Source organism: Urocampus carinirostris, chromosome 15 (genome assembly GCF_059441175.1).
Source record: "Urocampus carinirostris isolate Australia breed hairy pipefish chromosome 15, RoL_Ucar_1.0, whole genome shotgun sequence".
In the NCBI taxonomy this organism is placed as follows: Eukaryota; Metazoa; Chordata; class Actinopteri; order Syngnathiformes; family Syngnathidae; genus Urocampus; species Urocampus carinirostris.
In genome coordinates this window covers 28,242,905-28,267,658 of record NC_142363.1, presented here as the reverse complement: position 1 = coordinate 28,267,658, position 24,754 = coordinate 28,242,905, and the positions used below count along the sequence as shown (strand labels likewise).

The window sequence follows — 24,754 nt, the reverse complement described above, 5'->3', positions numbered from 1 at the left end:
ATAGAATATGTTTTTAAAAGTTTTGTGCATTCATTTAGGGTGGTTATAGCCCTATGGAAGAAGCCTTTCATTAGATCCTTGAAAAGTCTTAAAAGGCATTACTCTCATTATTCTAAAAATAAGGTCTTAGTTGGTATTAAAACGTCTTAAATCCAGTTTCCAATAGTCTTAAAAATGTGAACGCATCAATAAAATTAATATTTCTTTAAATGAAAAAGATTTATTAATATTTATAAATTTTCTTTTTTAATAATTCAGATTCACTTTAATGGCACCATCGCGTGACCACAATAACGGAACTATCAAAACAGTGATGTGGTTTCAGTCGGGCCTTTCAGAGCAGACTCGTGTCTTGGGTCTACCCACAATACATACAGCAACTTTGGACAAAACCGTTTACTTTGGACCAGCGGTGCCAAACTCAATTGTACAGAGGGACAAAACTCAAACCGCACCTTTGGTTGTGGGCCGAACAGGATACATATTTCTTATTCCAGAACAGACAAACCTAAACATTAAATAACTTTAAATACTTTGCTCTCCATAAAAATGTCTCCTGTCAAAACTATACAAATTTGAAACTCAAAAATAAAAAGGTGGGATTTTGTTTGGTAAAAAACATCTGTGGAGCTTCATATTCTTAGATAGATAGATAGATAGATACTTTATTCATCCCAGTAGGGAAATTCACACTTCCAGCAGTATCCTTGTGTTGAAAATAAAACAATAATAAAGTAAAAGGAATATAATACATAAATACCCAATGTAACGTGTTGATAAGTCTTCAACTTTCTGCAACTTCTGTTCTGTGTTCAGGTTTTTCAGCTTATCCCTGATGCTTACTAACGCAATTCCAATTTTCATTCTATTCCTTAAATTACGGCCACATTAGCATATGTTTTTAATGGCAATGTCGGTAAACATGTATTTCGCCTCCCATTGGTTTTCAAAGGCTCAGTTTTCAGAATCAACGTTCCTCTTGGCCATTGTGAGGGTTTAGCATCCGCGTAATCCACAGCAATAGAAACGTCACCCTGCTTTTCTCCCTTTAGCCTTCTGTTACATGGTGATAGATAGATGCTCGTCCCTGGACATCACGTCTTCGCTTCCTTGACACTAAAGACTCAATGTTAATGCACCTCCCAGTTTCTTTTTTTTTTTTTAACCGGCCGAGGTGTTGAATGTCAGTAGATAGTTTTGAAAGTGGCTGCGCTCGTCAGGCTACAGCCAACTCGATTGATGTGGGAACATTTTCGAAAAGTCTTGCAGCGACAAGGCAGCTGAAGTGCTGCATTATAGGACCTGTAGTTTGAGAGTTATCTGCCAGGCCATGATAGTAGATGTATATAAAATGATTTCACTGGATGGATATAATATGTGGTACGTGGGCCGTAAGTCTGACACATATGCTTTAGACCAGAGGTGGTAAAACTTTTCAGAAAGCGGGCCGGATTCGGTAAACTGAAAACGTCTAAGGGCCAGACTATTCAGACTGGCATTCCTTGAGCAGTCTTTAATAAATCTACCCTCCGTGAAAGGTTTACTATGCTTGGCGATCATAGTCGCAGGGTCCAGTGAAAAAGCGCTGCTGTGGCATTAAAACATCGTCCGGTTGCTTCACCTTTTCACAGTGTTCGTTTCCAGTTCGCTTTTTGTAGTCAGCATGTTTCGTCTTGCACTGCCTCTTGATATTGTATTCTTTGAAAACAGACACAGTCTTTTGGTAAATTAGACAGTCGCAGTTGTTTCGGATTTTGGGGAAAATATACTCTAATTTCCACGACCCTCACAGTCAACTTTCTTTTTTTTTTAAATTTACAGTCGGGAATAGGGTGGGCTGAAATTCTCACAGAAAACCAAAGAGAATATGATTAAAGGGCTACTGCCATCTTTTGGTGAAATGATGAAAACATTTTTGTACAAATGTACTTTTTACGGCTGTCAACATTATCGGTGGGCCTATTATTATTAACTTAACGACAGAGGCCACGGGCCAGTGAAAATTTGATCTAGTAACTGGCTTCTGGGCCGGACTTTGGACATGAAAAGTCACACAACAAACTTGATTTAACCAAAAGCTCTAGCAGAGCACTTAAAGCACTAAGATTGGATGATGGGAATGGGCAGAATTATGTCAGGCGCAGTCCTACTCCTCGCCCGGCGCCGTCTGCACTGACGGTAGATAATTTGGTGCGTTTGCAGTATTTTGTGACATTTTAGCAAAATAACTTTGCTTGCACCTTGTTTTGAAACCATGATATATAGGGGATGGTGTCATAATAGTCCGTAATTTGCGATAGTCTTTGATCTGTGCAGCCCTTTGAGACTCTTTGTGATTAAGGGCGTCATAAATAAACACAGACTTGACTAGATGATCGGAAAGTGCCTGTCCCTAGAACGTTTTTCGCCAGGGCTAAAAGCTGGGAACGTGTACACGGCACGATGTTTTGTGTGCAAGTAATATTTCCGTTTTGTTTGTTTGAATAATTGTTGTTTCAAAAGGCATTTTATTTCCAACAGTTTATACACTCTTGCGCTCTTCAAATCTAGATCATGTTATTGTTATGGGATCTCTTGCCTCAAAAACAGATGAGTCGAGATTGTTTATTTAGTTTTTTGGGAGCACACTACTGTTTTTTCCTCCATTGCCCGAGCTGGTTTTTTTTACATCAGCCAAATAAATGTCCAATATTACTTTAAGCGAGATGAAATAGATTATTACAACATCTCCGTCCACAGGGAGACACAAACAGCCCGCCGGCAAATAAAAAGTTCATTTAAGTTGAGCGGCGCTCTTTGATTTAGACGGGGTCGCCGAAGGTGAAGTCGAGTATTCTCCTCCGATATTCTTTTCTTTTCAAAGAGACGGACTTGAAAGGTACCGAAGGGGAACGGGAGCCGGTTATGAATCTATTTTGCCGGAGTAGTCGTTGAGATATTTCATCAGTTGTGGTTTCTGCAACCCCGCCACGTCAATAAGTAAGCAGCTGAAAAAAAAAAAAGGGGGGGGGTTAAAAGAAAAAACTATTTTCCCGGATCTGCATTGTCCTCGGGCGAACCCGCCGACCGCTGCCAAGAACTCTGGTAAAGTTTATAAGAGGTAAAAGTAAGAAGGTTAGCGAATCCGCCTCTGAGTTGGCAGCTGTGGCAACAAAAGAGTAATTCCTCAAAGCAAATACGGTCACGGCAGGTGGGAACTTCTTGCGAGGAGGCAAAGACTGTTTAGATGATACAGATGCATCCATGCAGGAGGCGAGATGGAAAACCTACTGGCGGGAAGGAACAAATGCAATGTGTTCATCAGGAAAAAGGCAACACCTTTGGACACCCTGCGGGGGCAGCGTTCCGGTCAGTTGTTGGATTCATTACCGTTCGTTTTCCTGCTTTCAAGGAGATTTTTTTTTTCCCCTTCGCAATTGCAGTCTGAATTGTCATGTCTTGTGAGTCTACTGTCAGTGCTAAAAGCTTCTAGAACAGGGATGTCAAACTCAGTTTGCCTGTAAGGCCGGATTCAGACTTACAAGCATGACGGATCAGAAAAACAATGTTAACCTAAAGAGTTCAGCTTACCAGTTTTTCAGTGTTATGCTTCATAATTCTGCCTATGTTAGATAGATAGATACTTTATTCATCCCCGGAGGGAAATTCACATTTCCAGCAGCATCCCTGAGCTGAGAACAATACAATAATAAAGCAAAAAGAATACAATATACAAATACCCAGTGTGACGTGCAAATGCTCACTGTAGCGTGTTATATAGAATATCTAAATAGTGCTACACAGAATACATATTGCAATAAAATTCGGTAATATGCTATGTAGGTGGTGTGGTTTAATGTGGGCTTTTACTCTGCCGGGTAGAGTTAAAGAGACTCATGGCATGAGGAAGAAAAGATCTCTTCAGTCTGTCCGTAGTACAAGACGGTGACAGCAGTCTGTCGCTGAAACTGCTCTTCTGTCTGGAGATAATGCTGTGTAGTGGATGCGATGGATTGTCCATGATTGTTTGTAGCCTACCTTCCATATTATAATCTTGGATGACAAGGGAGATGTTCTAAGCATAACACGTGTAATCACAAACATAGGGGAACAAATGATTTTAATATTTGACAATGAACGTTTGTTGTATGGTATTTTGTTTTCTCTTGTGTTCTGGTTTACGTAGCTTCCTTATTTGGTTTTCTGTTTTGGCAATAATCCGGAAACCTTGCAGTAGTTTCAATGCACATTTAGACGTAATGACAAGAAAAATGTGTTAACTTGTTTATCTTAACAGTTGAGTAAATACAGTTTTACACCTGAACCTACTTGCCACGCTATACAAACTCGAGTAGTTTAAAAATGATAATTTTGCCTTAGTTGTGACATTAGTTTGAAACGAATTGAAAAAAATAGTGGGCTGGATCAAATCATCCTGCAGGTTGGGCATGTGGCCCACTGCTTGAATGTTTGCCAAGGCTGTCTTCAAACAAGGGTCTTTTTGACTCAAAGAGCTATAAAAGCAGATTTCGCAACTCGGCCCTCAATCGGCTCTTCTTAGTAAATACTATATTCGTAATCGCTATGTAACGATATGGTAGTCGCTATGTTTAATGGTAACATGATCTGAAAAGACGCGACGTAAACAACTCGGAGCGGAAAACGCCCCAAGTTTGCTGGTGCATGCCGCCATTGCTGTTCTGCAGCCAAAGTAACACCGCTTTTGACCATCATTAACTGTAAAGAACTATTACTATATACTGTAAATAATTATTAATTAGCTTTCAGCTTCCAAACATTTGGTGACCCCCTAGACTAGATCCATAGAATGTATTACAAAAACATTGTCATACATGCCAACCTTTTGACATGAAAAATGCAATTGATTTTGAAACGCACTCTAATTTCATGCTCAAAAAACAATACGTTTCCAGAATATTATTAAAATAAAAAAACAACATGTGCATGGTTAACTCTCCTGTTTTCCTCTATGTACTTTTTCATTCAAAACATTTCATTGTTTTTTTCTTGTGCAATATTTGGAGCTTAAAAACTATATATTTTTTGTTGTGCTCTGTACAGCCCTTTGGGACTTTTTGTGATAAAGGGCTATACAAATAAATAGGTTTTGACTAGAATACCCCGTTACTGAAAAAAAATAACTCTGTTACGTAACATCGCTCGCGAGCCATTCATTCCCCACCCCTGTTCTACAACCTCACAGTCGTAGAGAACTGTCATTCATCGCCCTGACTTAAGCCAGAGTCTGAAATAGTACCCGCCCGGACGCCCGGGGCGTGCATCTTTTACGTCTGGCATATAACTTAAAAAGCTTCTCTGCCCGGGTGGCCAACAACTTTTTCAAGGAAAGAAAAAAACAAAGATTTATTTGCAAATCGAACGTTCGCTTTATTCCGATTTCGAAATCTTCGTTCGGTTTGGAAATTTCCGTTCGTTTTGCAAGTTGCATACTTGGCAGCCAATCAGACGCTTGCATCGAATAACTTTGTGCTTCCGGACTTTCCTGAGCATTATGAAGTTGCGAACTTGCATATCATTTTCCGAAGTAGACCCATGGAGAACGCAAGAAAAATTGAGAAGTGGTTAGGAAGTGGTTAGCGCGTGTGTGACACAGTTCTAAGGTCTTGGGAACCTCCTGTGTGGGTTCAAATCCAACTACCGGACTTCCTGTGCGGAGTTTGTATCTTCTCCCCCTGCTTGCATGGGTTTCCTCTGGGCACTCAAGTTTCCACCCACATTCCAAAAACATGCATTTCAGGTGAATTGGCCGGTCCAAATTGTCCCTAGGTGTGTATAAGCGAGCAAATTATCTGTCCCTGTGTGCCCTGCGATTGGCTGGCAACCAGTTCAGGGTGTCCCCTGCCCACTGCCCGATGATTGCTGGGATGGGCTCCAGCACCCCCGCGACCCTACTGAGGATAAGCGGTGCAGCTGATGAGATGAGATGAGGTTAGGAATCAAACCAAAATTTAACCCCAAGAAGAAATATTCAAAAGAAGCTAACAAAATAATGACGCTACAAAACGTAAACGCACATTAAAAGCATCGTGAAAAGAGGAGTTCACGTGGCTTGTAGCAGACGAGGCAACGCAAACATTGCATGAATGAAGATGAGTAAATAGAGGTACATACTGATGGCAGATGGAAAACAGCCATGTCATATACATGCAATGAATGTTATAAGTAGATTTATAATAAACTTAATTTTAAAGTGTTGTTCTGTTATATATTATTTTTATCAATCCTTAATACTTTGCAACAATGTTTTTTTTTTTTTTTTTGCGATCAGTCGACTTATTGCGTTTCAAGTTGGAAAAAATGGGGCAGGCAACTTTTCAGAGTTGTCTACCCTGGTGTCCGATAACTTTTTGTCATGAGTTTCAGACACTGCTTAAGCGATTGATAAAATGATCCCGTTCCCCCAATGAATGCGGAAAACCCCGAAATCGTCAAATCAACCCCCCTGTTCGAGCCCTGCCGTCCTCTCACGGCACGGACCATCGACATCTTTCCCGCTAGTCTTCGTACGACAACAAGGGATTTACCGCAAGTAAAGATTACGCCTCAACCGTTTGCCGTCTCCAACGGGAACTCTCTTGTTAGATGAGTACAAGCATTGGCTTCCATTCAGTCATGACTAATGTGTGTGTCCAGATGTGAGGACGCAGACGCTGAACAGACGTCTCCTGTACAGTGGATGTACATTATGTTCTCCTAATGTCAATTTCAGGCCGACAGAAAACCATTTTTTGGCCTGTTTATTGCAGGCCCAAAATAAGGGAGGAGGTTGGGTTTTCTTTGCCCTATTTCGTGCTCAGGCCCAGACTAAATGATGAGAAATGAGATTTTAAAATGACTTGGAAATTAGTTGTAGTTTCAAAAATGTTTCTTGAATTCATATAAACTTGCAAAACAAACGAAAATATATTTCTCATTGGCAAAAGAAAGTGTGGTTTCAAATTACAATGTTTTAAAAGATATTTTTTGTTTAAAATGAGAGAAATCCTACTGGAAAATAAGAATAATACATCAGTAATAAGGTCTTTTTTTTCAAATCTTGGTGTTGGTTCAGTTTTCTTGAACTTAGAGCTTTTTAAGAACGTACGTAAATATGCTGCCCTACTTACGAACGCGAGGTTCCAGACGATTTTTCGTAAGTTGAATTTGTTCGTAAGTTGCTTGAGTGCTATATTTTGAAGTTTTAAGGTTTATAGAAGTATGTTTAAGGCTTGTATAGGTAACCTGTATTGTTTTGTACTAATATTCTCTCTAAAAAGTAAGTTTAACATACTTTTAGAAGCTGAGGTTCAAGAGTTAAGTGACTTTCTCCTCTTCAATCGCATCAAGCTTTCTTATTCCACTCGTATTAAAAGAAACGGCTCGCCTCTTCTTTACACTTTATATTTTAGAAGGACTTTCTATGTTCTCTCTTCTCTAACATTCATCTCTGGTACCGTGAATCAAATCATTTGATAATCAGATAAAATGGATTGCCTTTGTGTGTGTCTTCTACATCACTTGTGGTCTAGTGCAGTGGTTCTCAACTAGTCTGACTTCAGGAGCCACTCCGACCCAAAAAAGACAGCCTAGAGAGGGATGGGCACACACACCACAGGAAGTGGTGCCTCTATGACACAAGTGGTTAAAGGATCCGTGAAAACGGTTAGGTAGAGAAAGAAAAGAATGACACTGCAGTATAAAAGAGAGAAATAAATAAAGAGGGACAAGAAGTTAGAAATATATAGACAAAGAGAGAGAGAAAAGATTAAGAATGAGAAAAGAGCAAAATGGAGAGAAAGAGATAAAGAGAAAATTAGATTAAAAAAAGGTGAGCGAGAGTGAGAAAAAAGAAATGGCAAAAGAAATAGAAAATAGAAAAGAAAGAGAAAGTGAGGAAAAAAGAGGAAAAGAGAAGGGAGAAAAAAAGAAGAGAAAAAGGTCAAAAGAGAGAGGTAAAGCAAGAAAAAAGAAAAAGAATGAGAGGGAAATAACAAGAGAGAAAAATAGTAAATGAAGGAAGACTGAAAGAGAGAGGAAGAGAAAAGAGAGGGGAAAAAAATAAACAGAGAAATAAAAGGAGAGAAAAAAATACAGCTCCAGTTGCTTTGTGAGTTCTGTCGGGCTTTGGCGTCAGCAATCGGACATATTTAAAACCGCAGCTCCTTTTTCTCTTGTGCTTCTAAGCGTTGTCTTGCGGACCTGATTCCTGTGGCTTAGAACATTGAACACTAACCCGTACTCAGCTTTTTGCGTACTTAGCAGACGATCCAATTTAACAAACAGACGGAGGACGATAGACATTGGGGAGCATGATGTCATCCATCATATTCCGCCGAGCCCTTTCTGCAAGGTAGGCAACAGGAAGAGAGGAATCTCTCGGACGCGTTGAAGCTTGCCGACTTTCTCCGCAGACTTTTCTGTGTCGTTAGGAAGCGATCATCATTAATCATGTGGATGACTGAGGACAAGCGTTGCTTCTGTTTTGTTTTGTTCTATTTTTGTTGGCTGCAACTTCCCGCTTTTGCTGCGTTGCCGTCTGCCGGAGAGTTCTGACTCTTTTCTGCTCAATCCTTGGGAACAAACTAAATCTGTTTATGATTTTTGATAAGAGGCGACATTGACTTAAGCAAGACTGTGTTCCCGATCGCAGTTCAACTTTCACGTCCTTGTTCCGTCTCCGTTTTTTATTGACTTGGTTCTGCAGATTTTTGAGTACATTGTAGAATTTCAAAAGCCAGGAAGTGAACTCTCTTATGTTTCCCAGGCGCTACTTGGAGAAATCCCATTTACATGACTAGTGTTAGGGATTTATTATTAACAGTCAGTTATCGAATTAGTTATCTGACTCCATTAACCAAACACAACCTACATTCACCTAACAATGCGCGCTCGTTTCTTGATGGGAAAATATGGACAAGAGACCGCCATTTCCACACGGGGGCAGATTTAATTTCTTAAACAATTTAGCTGAGTGAACTCCATCGAATATATGGCCGAATTACCCGAATTAATGTCGCTTGAGTGTCAAGCCTCCTCTATCGATCTTCTGCCTTTCCTTCCTCGGCCCACAGTTTTTCTGCAAGCTGGTGTGCCGGCTCCTCCCATGGGCGTGCCAATGAAAGCCCCCACAAGGGGGTCCACTCACAACAGCAGCAGCAAAACAATGCCTGACGTGCTTCGTCAGAGTCCTGTTATCAAAATTCCCCAGCCAAAACATTCCGAATTTGGAACAGCGTGACCTGAAGCCCACTCAGTGAAAAAAGGGTTTGGGCATTATATTGAGGTTCTAAAAGCATGTTTAGGGTTCCCAGCTAGGGTTTTCAACTATGGTTTGGGATTTATAATAGGGTTTGAAAGCCTTTTTATGGTTTTCAGCAAGGGTTTCAAAATGGGCTTTGGGCATGATATTGAGGTTCTAAAAGCCTTTTTATAGTTTCCAGTTCGGATTTCAAACTGGGTTTTAGTTTTGTTAGTAGTGTTTTAAAGCCTTTTTAGGCTTGCCAGCTAGGCTTTTCAACTCTGGTTTGGGATTTATAATGGGGTTTTTAAGCCTTTTTATGGTTTTCAGCAAGGGTTTCAAAATGGGGTTTGGGCATGATATTGAAGTTCTAAAAGCATTTTTAGGGTTCCCAGCTAGGGTTTTCAACTATGGTTTGGGGTTTATAATAGGGTCTTAAAGCCTTTTTACGGTTTTCAGCAAGGGTTTCAAAATGGGGTTTGAGCATGATATGGAGGTTCTAAAAGACTTTTTATGATTTCCAGTTATGGTTTCAAACTGGGGTTTAGTTTGGTTATTAGTGTTTTCAAGCCCTTTTATGGTTTCCAGGTAGAGTTTCAAATTAGGGTTTATGCTTTATATAAGGGTATTAAAGCGTCTCCATGTAAACCTACCTAGTGTTGTCTTCTCACCTCAGCCACCAACTCCTTAGGGTTGAGATAGCAGCTTGCAACAGATCATGCGCTTGTCCTTGGCAGTGGGCGCAAGTACCAGATGGTTAGCGCTGAAGACTGACTTGTGTACGCTCATTGTTACAGGATGGTGCCCCGGGATGCACGTCGTCTGTTAGGCTTTTTGGGGGGCTGTTTGGTTACTGAGAGGTGTGAACTAAACTGGGGTTTATAGTCTAGAACAGTGGTCGGCAACCTTTTCTCTACCATGGACCGCTTCATTGTCTGACACTATTTTCTCGGCCCGGCTAAAGTGCTTGTTTCTGCCCAAACATCTTACCATCTCAAGACGTCCCACAGTAGGTTGATCTGACAGATGTATCTGCTAAAACCTATTTTGACGCAGTGAGTCGAATAAGACTGAATAAAAACTCGTACGTACTCACTGCTTTAACTGAATTTATCAAGTCATTTGTCAAGTCATTTTTATTTGTATAGCCCTTAATCACAAAGAGTCTCAAAGGGCTGCACAGGATATTGCACTATTATTTCAGACTATTATTGCACCATCCCCTGATCTGGAAACAACATGAGGGCAAGGAAAAACTCAACATGAGGAAAATGAAGAAACCTTGAGAAGGGACCGCACATGTGGTATCCCCCTCTCAGGATTTCCAGACAAAGGATTCTTCAGATTCAGATATACTTTATTGTCGTTCGTGTACACGTGTATACAGAACGAAATGTCGATACATCTGACCCGCACAGTTTCCTTGAGCGTCAGCCGGGATAGATAAGTTTAACCATGTCTTCGTGAGAATTATAGCGCAGCAGTTCGTCATCTCGCGGTTCGAAGTTAGTTCCAGTTGTAAATGGTCCAGTTTATTGTCCAGAGAGCGAACGTTGGAGAGGAAAATGGATGGGAGAGGCGTTTTGAAGGGTCTAGCCTTTAGCCTAGCGGTTAGCCCGGCCAGACAACCTCGCTTCCTCCTCCGGTCACACCGCTCTCTTGCCACTCTGCTTCGCTGTTTTGTAGGCCGCTGGGTCTTGTTGACGTAGCAGTCCGAGGCTAAGTAAACACTCCCGAGTGGTCGTAGCACCGAGCGCTTGATTTCTGGATGATCGCATATCCAGCAAAAAAATTGCGATCGTATATTAATCTGCGGTTTGAGTTGACTTTGTTCGCCGTCAAAACTGAGTCGAAGACTGGGTTTTATGACTGAAGTGTAAAAAACTGTAGCGAGCCGATGTAGCCGCAGCCGAACAGGGGCGCCGCAATTACAAATAATACAGAGATATTGTACACAAAAAGTTTAGGTTATTCATATGCTTTAGAGTAAAATTGTGTTTTAAGCTGAGATTTAAACATTTCCACTGAGGTTGCAGATCGGATCTCAGGGGGAAGAGCATTCCACAGCACCGGGGCCCGGATGGAGAACGCTTTCAAACCTGCAGAACACTTCTTGGCTCTTGGGATCACCAGTAGACCGGCGCTTTCAGAACGAAGGCTTTGGACCGGAACATAGGGGGAAATCAGATCTGAAAGATATGAGGGAGCAAGCTCATGTATGATTTTGTAAAATACTAAGAGAACCTTGAAATCACATCTTAGGCTAACAGGGAGTCAATGCAGTTTAGCCAAAATCAGCGTGATGTGATCGGACTTTTTCGTCCTAGTTAAAAGCCTCGCTGGAACATTTTGTACCAGCTGAAGACTCTTGATTCTGGACTTCGGGTAACAAACGCGTGAATTATAATCTCCGCATCCGACTGAGACAGCATAGGATGAATTTTAGCAATGTTGCGAAGATGGAAGAAAGTGGTTCTAGTAATTGTCTTCACATGTGTTTGAAAGGACAGATCGGGGTCAAATATGACACCTAAATTTTTAACTGAGTCACTCTGTGTGATGTGACATTTGTTGCACTGCCTGTGTGGGGTCTAAGTCCACCTCTTACATGTTGTGGGAGAGCTATTTTAAAGTTGGCTAATCGCTAAAAAAGATACACCAGGCATTCGACTTTTTACAACTGGCAGTTTTGAGAGGAGGAGGGGCCAGGAGAGGAGGAACTTACGTCCGTCTCCTGGCCGCGCTCCTAACTCTGGGGGGCACTTCCCCCACCAAACTGTTTTTATTTAAGTAGAAGAAAGAAAGAAAGAAACGCCCCTCTGGGCGGCACCAATATTTGAAACAGAAACGTGATACCATCTGGTTTAGAAATGCACACTTTTGAGTAAGTAGTTTAAGCCCACTTTACACCTGCCAGGCAACTGCTACACTGATTTTAATTCAAACATACCACCTCAAAGCTTCAGTTCAAGTTAAGTCTAAAAAGCAGCAGTTTCAATAAAACACCATTAGGTAAAAAAAATAAAGGAGCTTATATTTCTACCCACGAGCCGCTATCTGTCTGTGGCCCAGTGTTTGCCAACTACTGGTCTAGAAGACCTCAACATAACCTTGGTCTCCTCATTTGCAGAGATGTTCTTGAGGAAATTTTCCTCAACGGTACATGACTGAAGACATAAGAACAAAAGCGGAGACGAGACAGTCACCCGTCGCCACGAGTGTGGCCTTGACAGCACTTGAATTTGTCTTCTATATTTACCTCCTTGTCTGGCTTTATGAATCATCTTATCAGTCTGAAAGCCGAATGCCGCTGTCATCTTCTGTTGACGCTTCCCCGAGGCCTAACAATGGGGACCTCTGGCTTGTATGCGGGAATGTTCTCGTCCTGTACGTGCTGTTGTCGGAAAAGCAAACAAACAGCACTTGGAACATTTATTTCCTTGAAACTTGTCCAACCCTATTTTTCCACGTAGACTCTTATTTGTTAAGGACGTAATAACCATCTGGCCATGATAAGTGTTCAGTCACCCAACATTGAACTTCAAGTATGCTCTCTTTTGCACGTTTTCACCATTTCACATCGAACGTGCTTGAGGGTCATTAAACGGCAGTCACGTCTCCCGGTGCAGTTTAGGACTTAACGGCGCAAAAAATAGGTCAAATAAATCTTAATAGTGGCTAGCTGCGGCCACCCTGACGGGCCCTGTTAGACGTCATAAAACACAAATGTCCGGCTTCCGTTCGTCAGCGCTGACTATGAATTGTCGGCTCTTGCTTGGTCTCTTGGAGATTGTCAATGCTGAATTGAATGGTCCGTACCTGGAATGACGATCTCTCGTTGAGACATTACAGGTAATTGGATGCAACTCTGGCAGAACACAAGTTCTGTACGCTTCTATCTGCGGGATCGTTTTGTTCCTATTACCCTTCGGAGAAATTTCTGTAGTTGCTCCTTGCGAGCAGTCCAGGTTTATGTTCATAAACTTCATGACCTTCAGTGTTGAGAACAACTCCGTTATAAATAATGCCATTACGTAACAGCCTTATTTTTCAGTGACAACATCATGATCGTTCAAATTAAAAACTTTTAAGTTCTCTTTCGGTGTTTTGGCGTATTTACAATTTTACAAACGTGCCCTATATATTCTGAAAAGTACCACTATTCAATTTAGCTTTGATTTGGCTTTGCGTGTATCTGAACAGGATCAATGTCTCAAGTTTTGAACGAGATGGAGAAAATTTGCATGCAATTTACCGTATTTTCCGCACTATAGGGCGCACCGGGTTATAGGGCGCACCCCCAAAAAATAGTTTTTGGTCCTATATCTTCCATAGATAAGGCGCACCGGATTATAAGGCACTACAATGGGAACGTCGACAAAACAGATGATTCAGTCCAACTGATTACCCCCTTAACATTCCCAAAGCTTGCAAAGAAGCAAATACGTGTCGTAGACACGTGCGGATGCGGTGTCCGTACGATGTCACTTAAATGCGTCATTTCAAATATCATTCGGAAGGTTGAAGTCTTGGGATTCAAGAAATGCCAAACATTTCTATGTTTCTATTTTCTTTTTCGCTCACAACTTTACTGTGCATATGACAATAAACACTTGGAATTTAGTTTAATTCACTCAACTCATCACAGCAACATCAAGATCGTTCTAAAACAAGATACCGGGAAAACATAAAGCCACATAACTCACCTAAGTTCTCACGTTCAATAATGATACGCAATCATGGTCTTCTTACAACCGTGAGTGAAGTTAATCCAGGAGAGTAGAATATTTACAAATACAGACTAATGAAACATGTTTCTTTATGGCGTACTTTAGCAAGCTTGCTACGCCATTGCTAAACTCGGCCGATTGCAGGGTTTGTTTTGGCCATCTAGCCAATCCGAGGCTCCGAATAACTTCAGCCAATAGCGATCGATTTAACGGATGATTGACGCATCTTTTTCGGCCAATTGCAGGGTTTGTTTTGGCCCTCTAGCCTATCTGAGGCTCCGAATAACTTCAGCCAATAGCGATCGATTTAACGGATGATTGACACATTGGTTAGCCAATGAAACGCCGGTATATAAATCCCAGCATACACCGCGGACTTGCTACGCCATTGCTAAACTCGGCCGATTGCAGGGTTTGTTTTGGCCATCTAGCCAATCCGAGGCTCCGAATAACTTCAGCCAATAGTGATCAATTCAAATGATGTTTGACACATTGCTTAGCCAATGAAACGCCGGTATATAAATCCCAGCATACACCGCGGACTACTCCACGTTCGGGGTAAAATCGAGTCGGCGGCTGTTGAGTAAGTTGCGAGACCTTGCGAATTTAATATTGAGCCATATATAAGGCGCACTGTGTTATAAGGCGCATGGTCAGCTTTTGAAAAAAATTAAGACTTTTAGGTGCGCCTTATAGTGCGGAAAATACGGTAATTTGTCTCTGAGCCATAGGTACTCATAGAAAGAGCCATATCTGGCTCGCGAGCCATAGGTTCCCTACCCCTGGTATATATTGTATAGTCTACGTCATATATGAAAGAATAGTTACAGTGACTAAAACGTCAGAATATGATGTCCAGGGATGAGACGGTGTTGTTCATATTGACGGGCCATTAATAACAATAACGGAGAATAGTCTTGCGGGCCGGGTATGATTACACGGCGGGCCGGATGTGGCCCGCGGGCCGGGAGTGAGGGTTAGGGGATGAGGGGGTTAAAATTAGAGTGTTTTGGAGTTATAAATTAGAGCAATAGGTTTTAGGGGTTTGGGTTTGTTTGGTGTCCTGTTCCTGTGCAGTGATTTCACTTGGTAAACTCTTTTTCTGATGGTCTTCCTCTTCCTCAGCAGTGAAAATACACATGCAGTTTACCTGGGAAATTCGAGTTCTTTAATAAACCTCTATAATAATAATAATATCGGCGCTTTTAGTCTTCCCTGAGTGTTTGTGTTTCCGCAAGGCATCCTCAGCCACTCGTTTGTATTTCTTCTTCTTCGGTTTGTTAAAATTACAAAGACATTTTACGAGGCATTCTCTTTATCTTTGCTTTTGTTGTGTTTCATTTCAATTGTGAAGTTTTACGATTTTCATTCGTTATGTCGGCGGTTCAACAACTAAAGGTTTGGGTTCTGAAGCAATTATTATTAGTTTCATCTGGTCTCCTAACAGCCAATCGGAGACTCGTTTGTTTAATCGGTTTAGTAAATCCTCGGCGCTGGTTACGTGTGCTTATAGTTACGTAACGGTACAAACAAACAACGTAATTTTTAACAGAAGTACTGTGTTCCTTTTATGTGGCACCAAACAATGTTCCGAATAAGTGTGCATTATTTAATAGGGCATGTTTTCTTCATTGATGATTCTTTTGTGATGGCATCAATATAAATCCCGATTTTTGCCTTTAAACTTTAAAAACTTGCACCAGAAACTTATTTCTTAGGAAGTGTTCTTTCCTTACGGAGTGTATGTGTGGAGACTGTTCCTTTGAAATGCTAATGCTTCTTTAGTTGACATTCTCGAGAACCACGAGCTGAGGATATGAAAGAGTCCAAACTTGTGTATGGATGTTAAGGAGGTAGAAATTGATTCAAACTAAATAAATAAGTACACTCTTCTAAAGATTTATTTCAAACCTAACTTCAGTACTCAATTGACGTTGGCTATGTACGGATAAAAGTTTTTTAAGTTTTACGATTCGTTAAAAAGTTAAAACTGTCGTGCATGGTGGCGTTAAAATTACACTTTTTCTGTTTTCTCTGAATCTACGGAAAGTTACAGTAAACCTATTCAATGATTGTTCGCCTTACTCGTTTTAATACGACAATATTTACCTGGAATTTATATAATGCCTTATATGGTTGACTGCGCTACCGGTGTGTGAGTGTGTGTGTGAAGTACATTGTAAAGCGCTTTTGGGATGTCTTCTGGGACTGGTAAAAGCTCTATATAAATGTAGTCCATTTACCATAATATCCATGCCAGAACACAGTAACTACAAAGTTTAGAGAACTACTTTGTCACCAATTAGCGTAAAGGGCTACCAGTTGATATGAAATTCTAAGCTAACAACTTATGTTATTACAGGTTGTAATTATTAGAAGTAGGGTTAAGAAGTCGAATACTAAAACATCTGTCTTGTGTAAGTAAGGCCACTACCGTAAATGGTTTACATTGATTAATTTCAGGCTGATTTTAAAAGGAGTTTGGAAGAATTGATCATGTATTTAACGATTATTAAGATGATCTCTATTACGTTTTCTAGAAAGTCTCAATGACTGGTGAGCTAATTTCAAACTCAGGATAGGGGGCTACCTGTGGCCCGCAGGCAGTATGTTTTTGACCCTTAATGTAATTTATTTTTCGCAATAAAATGAATTTACAACATATATTTTTTTATGTTTTTGAAATTTGGTGTTATGGTTATATTCATATTGTTTATTTTCAAGACACAAAAACTCATCTTGCTAATTTCTTGAAACGATTCCATTTTGATTCGCCAAGATTTTCGTGTACCGTTGTTTTGGTCTAACTCAATAATCCAAACAAATTTTCAATCTAAATTTAAAAAAATCCATGACAAAAACTCAAATAAAATCATGTAGATGTAGGGAAATTACTTCGTTTTGCTAGCTTAATCTCTTATAATCGTTTGCTGCACGAACAATAACAGATTATCAAAGTTAAATCATCAATTGTAAAAATTTGGTGTCATGACTACCGATGTGATGCACCTGTGCCGGCTAATTTGGCGCCAACTGCCTTGGACTCTGATTGGCTCCCTGTTCCTATTCAAACCCCCTCCTTTCTGTCACCTGTTGTCAGTCCGTCTGCAAACCTCAGTTAACACAAGGCAAGCCTTTTTCGACCCTGACTCCCATCAGTTTTTTGCTCCTGTCTGTCCCCCGGCTCCAACCTGTTTTTGATCCTGACCTCATCTACTCTCCCGTCCCGGCGTTCGACTTATTTTGTCCCCGACCACGTCTACTCTCCTTTCCTGGCTTACAACTCGTTTCCGACCCCGACCGCGTTTTTGCTCTCCTGTCCCGGCTACTGACCCGTTTTTTTGTTCCCGACCCCGCCATCGCTCGCCACGGAAGTTCCACTTCCACGATCAAAGCGACCTGCTTCCCGCGCCCAGCGATCACCGGATCGTAGGCGCAACCCTTTCCCTTTCTTCCAATAAAACTCGAGAGAAACTCAACGCAAGTGGGTCCTGTCTCCGTTCTGGTTTTGACATTTGAAAGATGTTGAGATGCAACATAGGAGGTCTCTAAGTGTCAGAATACAAAACTACAAAATGAATATTATGAACAAGTTTTGAAAAAGCTACAAGATAGGGAAAAATAATAGAACTAAAATTTCCAATTTTTAATAAATACATACAGTATTTGTTAGTTAATCATAAAAAATCAGGAAAATAAAATGCATTTGACACAATGTTTTTCCGCATGGAATATTAGGTGTAAATGTCAACATCCCTCTGCAGCAAAGGGTCTCCAACGTGGTGCCCGTGGACATTAAGCTGTTCCCTAAGAATACCAGAGTAGCCTGTGGACATGTTCTGAGAATTGCTCTCAAGTGGGGTCTCATTGTGATTTTCCAGGAAATGTGATTTTTAACTGCCATAATATTTTAGTGGTTGACGGTGACTGCTTTAACCTCTGATAATTACAACCTGGTAATGTCAAAGTAATTAGGTAGTAACAACGTAGTAATAACATGTCATTTTAGAAATGCGTACAAATCAGTAACAAAGAAGTAGCACTCAGCTTCTTAAAGGTACCCGCTGCTTTGTAATAGGATCTACAATTCTACGTTGCCTCCACAAGTTGTGATAATTACGATTACATTTCTCTGTAACGCGTTGCAGTATTCATACAATTTTGTAACTTGACTGTTGTTACATGTTGAGCTACTTCGCCACTTGTTAAAAGCAGATCATAAATCAGGATGAATTAGTTCTTTGACGGTTCATCCTTTACTCAAGAAGTAACCTACGATCCTCAGTCCGCCAGCAACACAACACTGGTTACGTTGATTCTGGAAGTCGGCCATGTTTATATTTACCTACAAAATACAACTTCATGGCAGCACGGCAGCGCAGTGGTTAGCGCTTGTGCGGCACAGTTCATGTCATGGGAACCTGTCATGGGTTCAAATCCAGCTCCAGACTTCCTGTGCGGAGTTTGTATGTTCTCCTCGTGCTTGCGTGGGTTTCCTCCGGGCACTCCGGTTTCCTCCTACATTCCAAAGACATGCATTTCAGGTGAATTGGCCGGTCCAAATTGTCCCTAGGTGTGAATGAGCGAGTGAGTTGTCAGTCCCCGTGTGCCCTGCGATTGGTTGGCAACCAGTTCAGGGTGTCCCCTGCCCACTGCCTGGAGATGGCTGGGATGGGCTCCAGCCCCTCCGCGACCCTAATGAGGATAAGCGGTACGGCTAATGAGATGAGATGAGATACAACTTCATACAGTTACGGAGGGCGCATAATTTCTCCCTACTGATACGCTAAATCTAGCCCCACCGAATGTACTCGCATCCAAGCAGTATTTACAACCACAAATAAAATTAAGAAATCAGGGGATCAGTTCATATGCACATATTTGATTGTTTGTCACCATTAGGGAACGGTAGGCAACGCAGGGAAGGGGCGTAGCCTATACAGGAAATAAACAAAATAAATGAGGTAAATGTGAGGACCGAATTTATAAAATACAACTGCAGAATTTTGGTCTTTTTATTTCTTCCTGGAGAAAAAAAAAGCGCCTTGGACTCTACCCAAAAATGAAGGAAATCTTTGAGTGGTTTGAAGATGAAAGACAAATTGAATATGGAGTGTCTCAGCTGTGTTAGTTTGCAAGATCTCAATATAGCACAAGCCAAGAAATATGGGTGTAAAGAAATGACTTTTTAAATAATGTAACGATCCAATCAACCAACCAACTAGTAACTGTAACAAATTACTTTTTTTCCAGTAATGCCCAACACTGCATAATAATATTATTTTAGCTAATCAGTGACGAAAAGGTTGACAACCCCTGCTTTATATATGCCCCCACCTTCTGCTGGTTCCATCCCTACAAGGAGGGATCCATGACAAATAACTAATTTAACCCTTCAAGTCGTGTAAGATAAAGATTGTCCACCATCTGGCAACAGGCGGAAAGTCTCCCCGCGCGTCTGACGGATCTCCGACCGTCACGCGGGTCCTGGTTCTTGCGCGTATTGCGCGGCCCGCGTGGGCCCCGCTGATTGCGCAGGAGGCGGGGTGCGCACCATCCAGACCTCAGACCCGCGGCCGCTATAAAAAGACGGGGGAAGTCGCGAGTCACCCAACTCCAAGCCGCAGCACGCCTTTGCAGGGTGGGGGCTCGTGGTGGGCGGGGGCGGGCTAGACCGTCTTGCGCGCACGCGCCACCGACACCATGAAGGCCGTCAAGAACGCGCTGGTGTGCCTGGTGCTTCTGCCGCGCTTCCTACTGGCCGCGCTCATGTTCTGGCTCCTCGACTTTCTTTGCATCCGGAGGCGTTTTTTCCTCCGCGCCAAAGACCGCGATCGCGGCGACCCCATGGACCCCCCGTTGTGCGTCTCCGACTCCAACCGCTTCTTCACGCTGCACTCCCTCAAGGCGGTATGGCACGGACACAAACTGGACCTTCTGAAAGCGGCTCGCCTGGGGCGCGGCGCGCCCAACACTGAGGTAGTGCGCCTGGAGGACGAGCGGCGCGGGCGCATTCTGGACTTTGCGCATGAGCGCAGACCGCTCATCCTCAACTTCGGCAGCTGCACCTGACCCCCCTTCATGGCGCGCCTCAAAGCGTTCCAGGGGCTGGTTCTGGACCACGCTGACATCGCCGACTCGGTGCTGGTCTACATCGAGGAAGCGCACCCGTCGGACGGCTGGGTCAGCAGCGACGCGCCCTACCAGATCCCCAAGCACCGATGCCTCCAGGACCGGATCCACGCCGCGCAGCTCATGCGCTCCGAAGCACCCGGGTGCCCGGTGGTCGTCGACGGCATGGAGAACCCTTGCAACGCCGCCTACGGCGCCTACTTCGACCGGCTCTACATCCTGCAGGAGGGGAAAATCGTCTACCAGGGCGGCCGGGGACCGGAGGGATACCGCATCTCGGAGCTAAGGGACTGGCTCCGGCGTTACCGGGAGCGACTTCTCCGATCGGGCGGCGCTTTGGTGCTGCACGTCTAGAGCGAATCCTGCACATTTTCCACCCAGAACTTCTCCCGAAATCCCACTTTAGTGTTTTACTTGTGAGGCTCCCCACGTCCCTTCACAATTCAGAGGTTAGTTTGCGTCACGGCGTGCGCTCCTCGGTATTGGTTGTGACGTCCGGTTCTGAAACGGAGCGCGTCCGGAGAACCGGTACTGATGTTTGGATCCCGAGGAGCTTCCACGCGTAACGCACTCTTGTCCGCGCGTTGCTTCAATTGTACATTTCGACGGTGTGTTTTATGCGTATATTTTTGCATACAATAAAATAAAATGTCATCTACCTCTCTATATTGTTGCTCTTTCTTGCGTTGAACGATCCTCTGCTTCATTTTCGAGCCGCTGGCGCTTTGCACTTGTAAAAACAACGTTTATTTGGGTTTTATTTTACTATTTTTTTCATAATAAAACCACGACACTGCAAAAACCAATACAGGTGCATAAAATAAAACAAGTCGTAATATATTTCTGGATAAATAAAGCAAACATTTAAATGACTGACAGTATATAAATATATGTCAAGAAGTCCTGTTGCATGAGAAAAACATATTTTCAAAATAAAATCGTGCTTATTCGAGCACTTTTGACATATTCTGCATGTTTTGAACTAAATACATTGGAGTTCAAAATGTATGTGTTATATTAAAAGTGTTTTAAATAAAAAAAAATAATTAAAATATGATACTTTTATTTTAATAAATCCTCAAATGAAATTAGGAGCAGTTGCATTAAAGAAAAACATATTTTCAAAATAAAATCGTGCTTATTTTCGCATTTTTTAAACTAATTTCATTAAGTTTCAAAGTGTATATTGTATAGGTTTAGAAAAACAATCATCTATTACAATTATTTAAACAACATTGAAAATGAGAAGTCCTCTTGCATAAAAAAAATAACGTTTTCAAAATAAAACCATGTTTGGCAAATTTGTGCATGTATTAAACTGAATATATTCTGTTTCAAAGCACATCTATCTATCTTTTTTAAAAGTGTTTTTAAATAAATATTCAAACATTGGATGGAATTTAAATGAAATGACTCAAAAAGAGCTTTAATGTTTGATGAAAGGGATTTTTTTTTAAAGAGTTTCTAATATTTCTGCTCTCAGTAACTAAGACACAGCACAAGACGGTGGATTTGAAACTAACTTTTCGGCTCTTAAAGGGACAGCGTCCATTATTTAGCGCCTCTTAGTGGTAAAAGAACCTTGCAAAACGTTGGTCACTTTGAGTCTCCGTAGTCTGTATCCTTCTTTGTGCTTTGTAACATTCGTTTTCGGTTGCACTATGCAATACAGCGTACTCAAACAAAACAGTGTTCCTCTAAAGCAGGGTCTTAAAGACGCGGCCTGAGGGCCAGTTGTGGGACCTCTTTCTAAGGCCCCCATCTTAATATAATAATAATAATAATAATAATTTCCTTGTATTGTCATTCTGTGTAACAATGTACACAGAACGAAATGTCGATTGCATCTGACCCGATGCAGCCGCAGCCAAGAGAGGACTCGGCCGGGGCGCGAACCCGAACCTCCCAGTCTCAAAGCGGGCGCCTTACCATCTAGGCTACTATGTACTTAAAGCGTTTAATATGCACGTTTATGCTAAGAGTTTGACATTGTTGCTTCCTCGGGGGAGGAGATCGTCACTGCTGTTGAACTGAAGCTTAAAGAGAAGTAGATGCAGCTGGCACTTTTGAAGTTTTTCTACTTCCGAGCCAAGTATGTTAATCATTTATCTGCTTATAAGTCATGTTTGGAACAGTTCCTTGTTAGAAAATTACAATAATTCAAATTTTCTACTTACAAAAAATGTACCGTTTACCAAATTGTTTATTTATTAGAAACAATTTAAATTCGTTATCTGACTCCATTAACCAAACACAACCTGCATTCTCCTAACAATGCACGCTCGTTTCTTGATGGGAAAAGATGGACATTTTCACATGGAGGCAGAATTAATTTCTTAAATAATTTAGCTACGTGAACTCCATCGAATATATGGCCGAATTAGTGTCGCTTGAGTCTCTGTCCAGCCTCCTCTCTCGATCTTCCTTTTTTCCTCTGCCCACGTTTTTTGCCCAAGCTGGTGTGCCGGCTCCTCCCATGGGCGTGCCAATGAAAGCCCCCCACGTGGGGTCCACCCCCTCGCCTCAATGTCTGGAGAAACTCAAAACAGGAGAGCGTTTCTACGTCATCAGGGCCTTGTTCTCCAAATATCGCCTGCCGTCCTTCCGCCAGAGTCCTGTTATCAAAATTCCCCAGCCAAAACATTCCGCATTCGGATCAGCGTGACCTGAAGCCCACTCGGTGAAAAGCTTCTTTGCATTCAATAAATGTAACTTGTATTTAATCATATAAAATCCTTTATAGTAAAATGTATAAAATCCTTCAGCATATAGTTTGAGTTTTCGTACTTGCTGTATTGTTTTGTATATTACTGATTGATTTTCTTAATAGTTACTTATTTATTTTTAGAGATTTTTTGTTAAGAAATGTGGCCTGACTTTACTCAGACCTGCCGGCCCCCTGGAAAATTGAGTCTTAGACCCCTGCTTCAAAGTGTCTCCTGATAGGGATCCCTCCTTGTGCACGCCGGCAGCCGCGTCAAGTGGCAGGGGCCTAAGCCCGTGTAGCGCTTACAAGTAAACGAGGATAATCACACATGATCCTATTATTGGGAGTGATATATCGACACAAGTGTTTGGGAGGCTTAGTGTGATGAATCTGATTTTACCCCTTCTCACTTCAACATAACGGCGCCTCCTTGATCAGCATCAAGTTCTGGTACTTCAAAAATACCGATTTTGATATCTCGGTACAGTTTAAAAACACAAAACTGCCATGATTACTGTCTGTCGCCTTTGGTCAGTCCGTCAGTAATCATGACAGACTGCGAACTTCAGTTTACACTAAGCAAGCTTTTCGACCCTGACTCCCACCTGTTTTTTGCTACCGTCTGTTTCCCGTTTTTTTTATCTTGACCGCGTTTTTGCTCTCCTGACCCGTTTTTCCATTCCCGACACCGCCATCGCTCGCCACGGAAGTGCCACTTCCGCGTTCAGAGCGACCTGCTTCCCGCGACCAGCGATCACCGGATCGTGGGTGCAATCCTTTCCTTTCTCCCCAATAAAACTGAGAGAAACGTAACGCAAGTGGGTCCTGTCTCCGTTCCGGTCCTGACAAAAACTCAATTCGAAAACTCCAAAAAAGCGCGCAAGAGGGATGAGGAAATGAATAAGACTGAAGAAGTAGAAAACAACAAGTCTCCCCAATTCAAAGCTTGGCCGTGTTATAAAATGAGTAGTGAGAAAGGTAGGTTATCAAACTAAAGCCTGAAGATGATGAGCAGTTCCTTTTTGAAGGATTTATTTACAGAATATTCTGGATACAAATAAGATTACAGACAATAAGTGTAGTGATTCACAAGTGCAAAGAGCGGTGCTTATACAGTAAGTTTTTGTGGAAACAGGTTCAAGTATGAGAACGTTCAAGAGTACTTCTGGCTACAAAATGAAGCAACTGGAAATTTAAATTACTTTATACATCACATTCACTGACAAGCAAGAATCCCAACACGTTTGTTTACCCTTTTCCCAAACATAGTGACAACAATTAGCAACATGGCTAACTAACCAGTCATTGAAACGACTCTTGTGTGTGTCTGTGTGTGATGCTAACTTTCGATCACATAGTAACTTATCACTAACATTTAATTAAAGGTAACATATAGTTTTAGCTAACAAACACGTTGTTTGCTTACCCGATGACCAGCTAACTCATCCTAACACGTTTATCTACACTTTTCCCAAACTTAGTGACAACAATTAGCAACATGGCTAACTAACCAGTCATTGAAACGACTCTTGTGTGTGTCTGTGTGTGATGCTAACTTTCGATCACGTAGTAACTTATCACTAACATTTAATTAAAGGTTACATATAGTTTTAGCTAACGAACACGTTGTTTGCTTACCCGATGACCAGCTAACTCATATTAACACGTTTATCTACACTTTTCCCGAACTTAGTGACAACAATTAGCAACCTGGCTAACTAACCAGTAATTGTAACGACTCTTTTGTGTGTGTGATGCTAACTTTTAATCACATAGTAACTTATAACCCAACAGTCAATTAAATGTCACGTTCAGTTTTAGCTAACAAGACTTGTTTGCTTACCCAATAACCAGCTAACTTATTTACAACAGAAAATATGCGAGTAGTAATTAATTGTTAGTTGGCAAATATTGCTAACTTGATTCATAGTATAATGTTCAAGATCA

At 41.7% G+C, this 24,754-nt stretch overlaps 1 protein-coding gene and 1 long non-coding RNA gene across 3 annotated transcripts in view; both read left to right on the top strand.

The window, feature by feature from the left end:
- LOC148352047 (uncharacterized) overlaps window positions 1–24,754 on the top strand; it is a 75,005-nt gene that overhangs the window by 40,974 nt on the left and 9,277 nt on the right. The window lies entirely within an intron of this gene.
- Window positions 19,381–20,766, top strand: dio3a (iodothyronine deiodinase 3a). The gene has a single exon (XM_088354821.1). It carries the CDS (start codon window positions 19,672–19,674, stop codon window positions 20,452–20,454), a length of 783 nt encoding a protein of 260 aa, XP_088210947.1. The 5' UTR covers window positions 19,381–19,671; the 3' UTR covers window positions 20,455–20,766.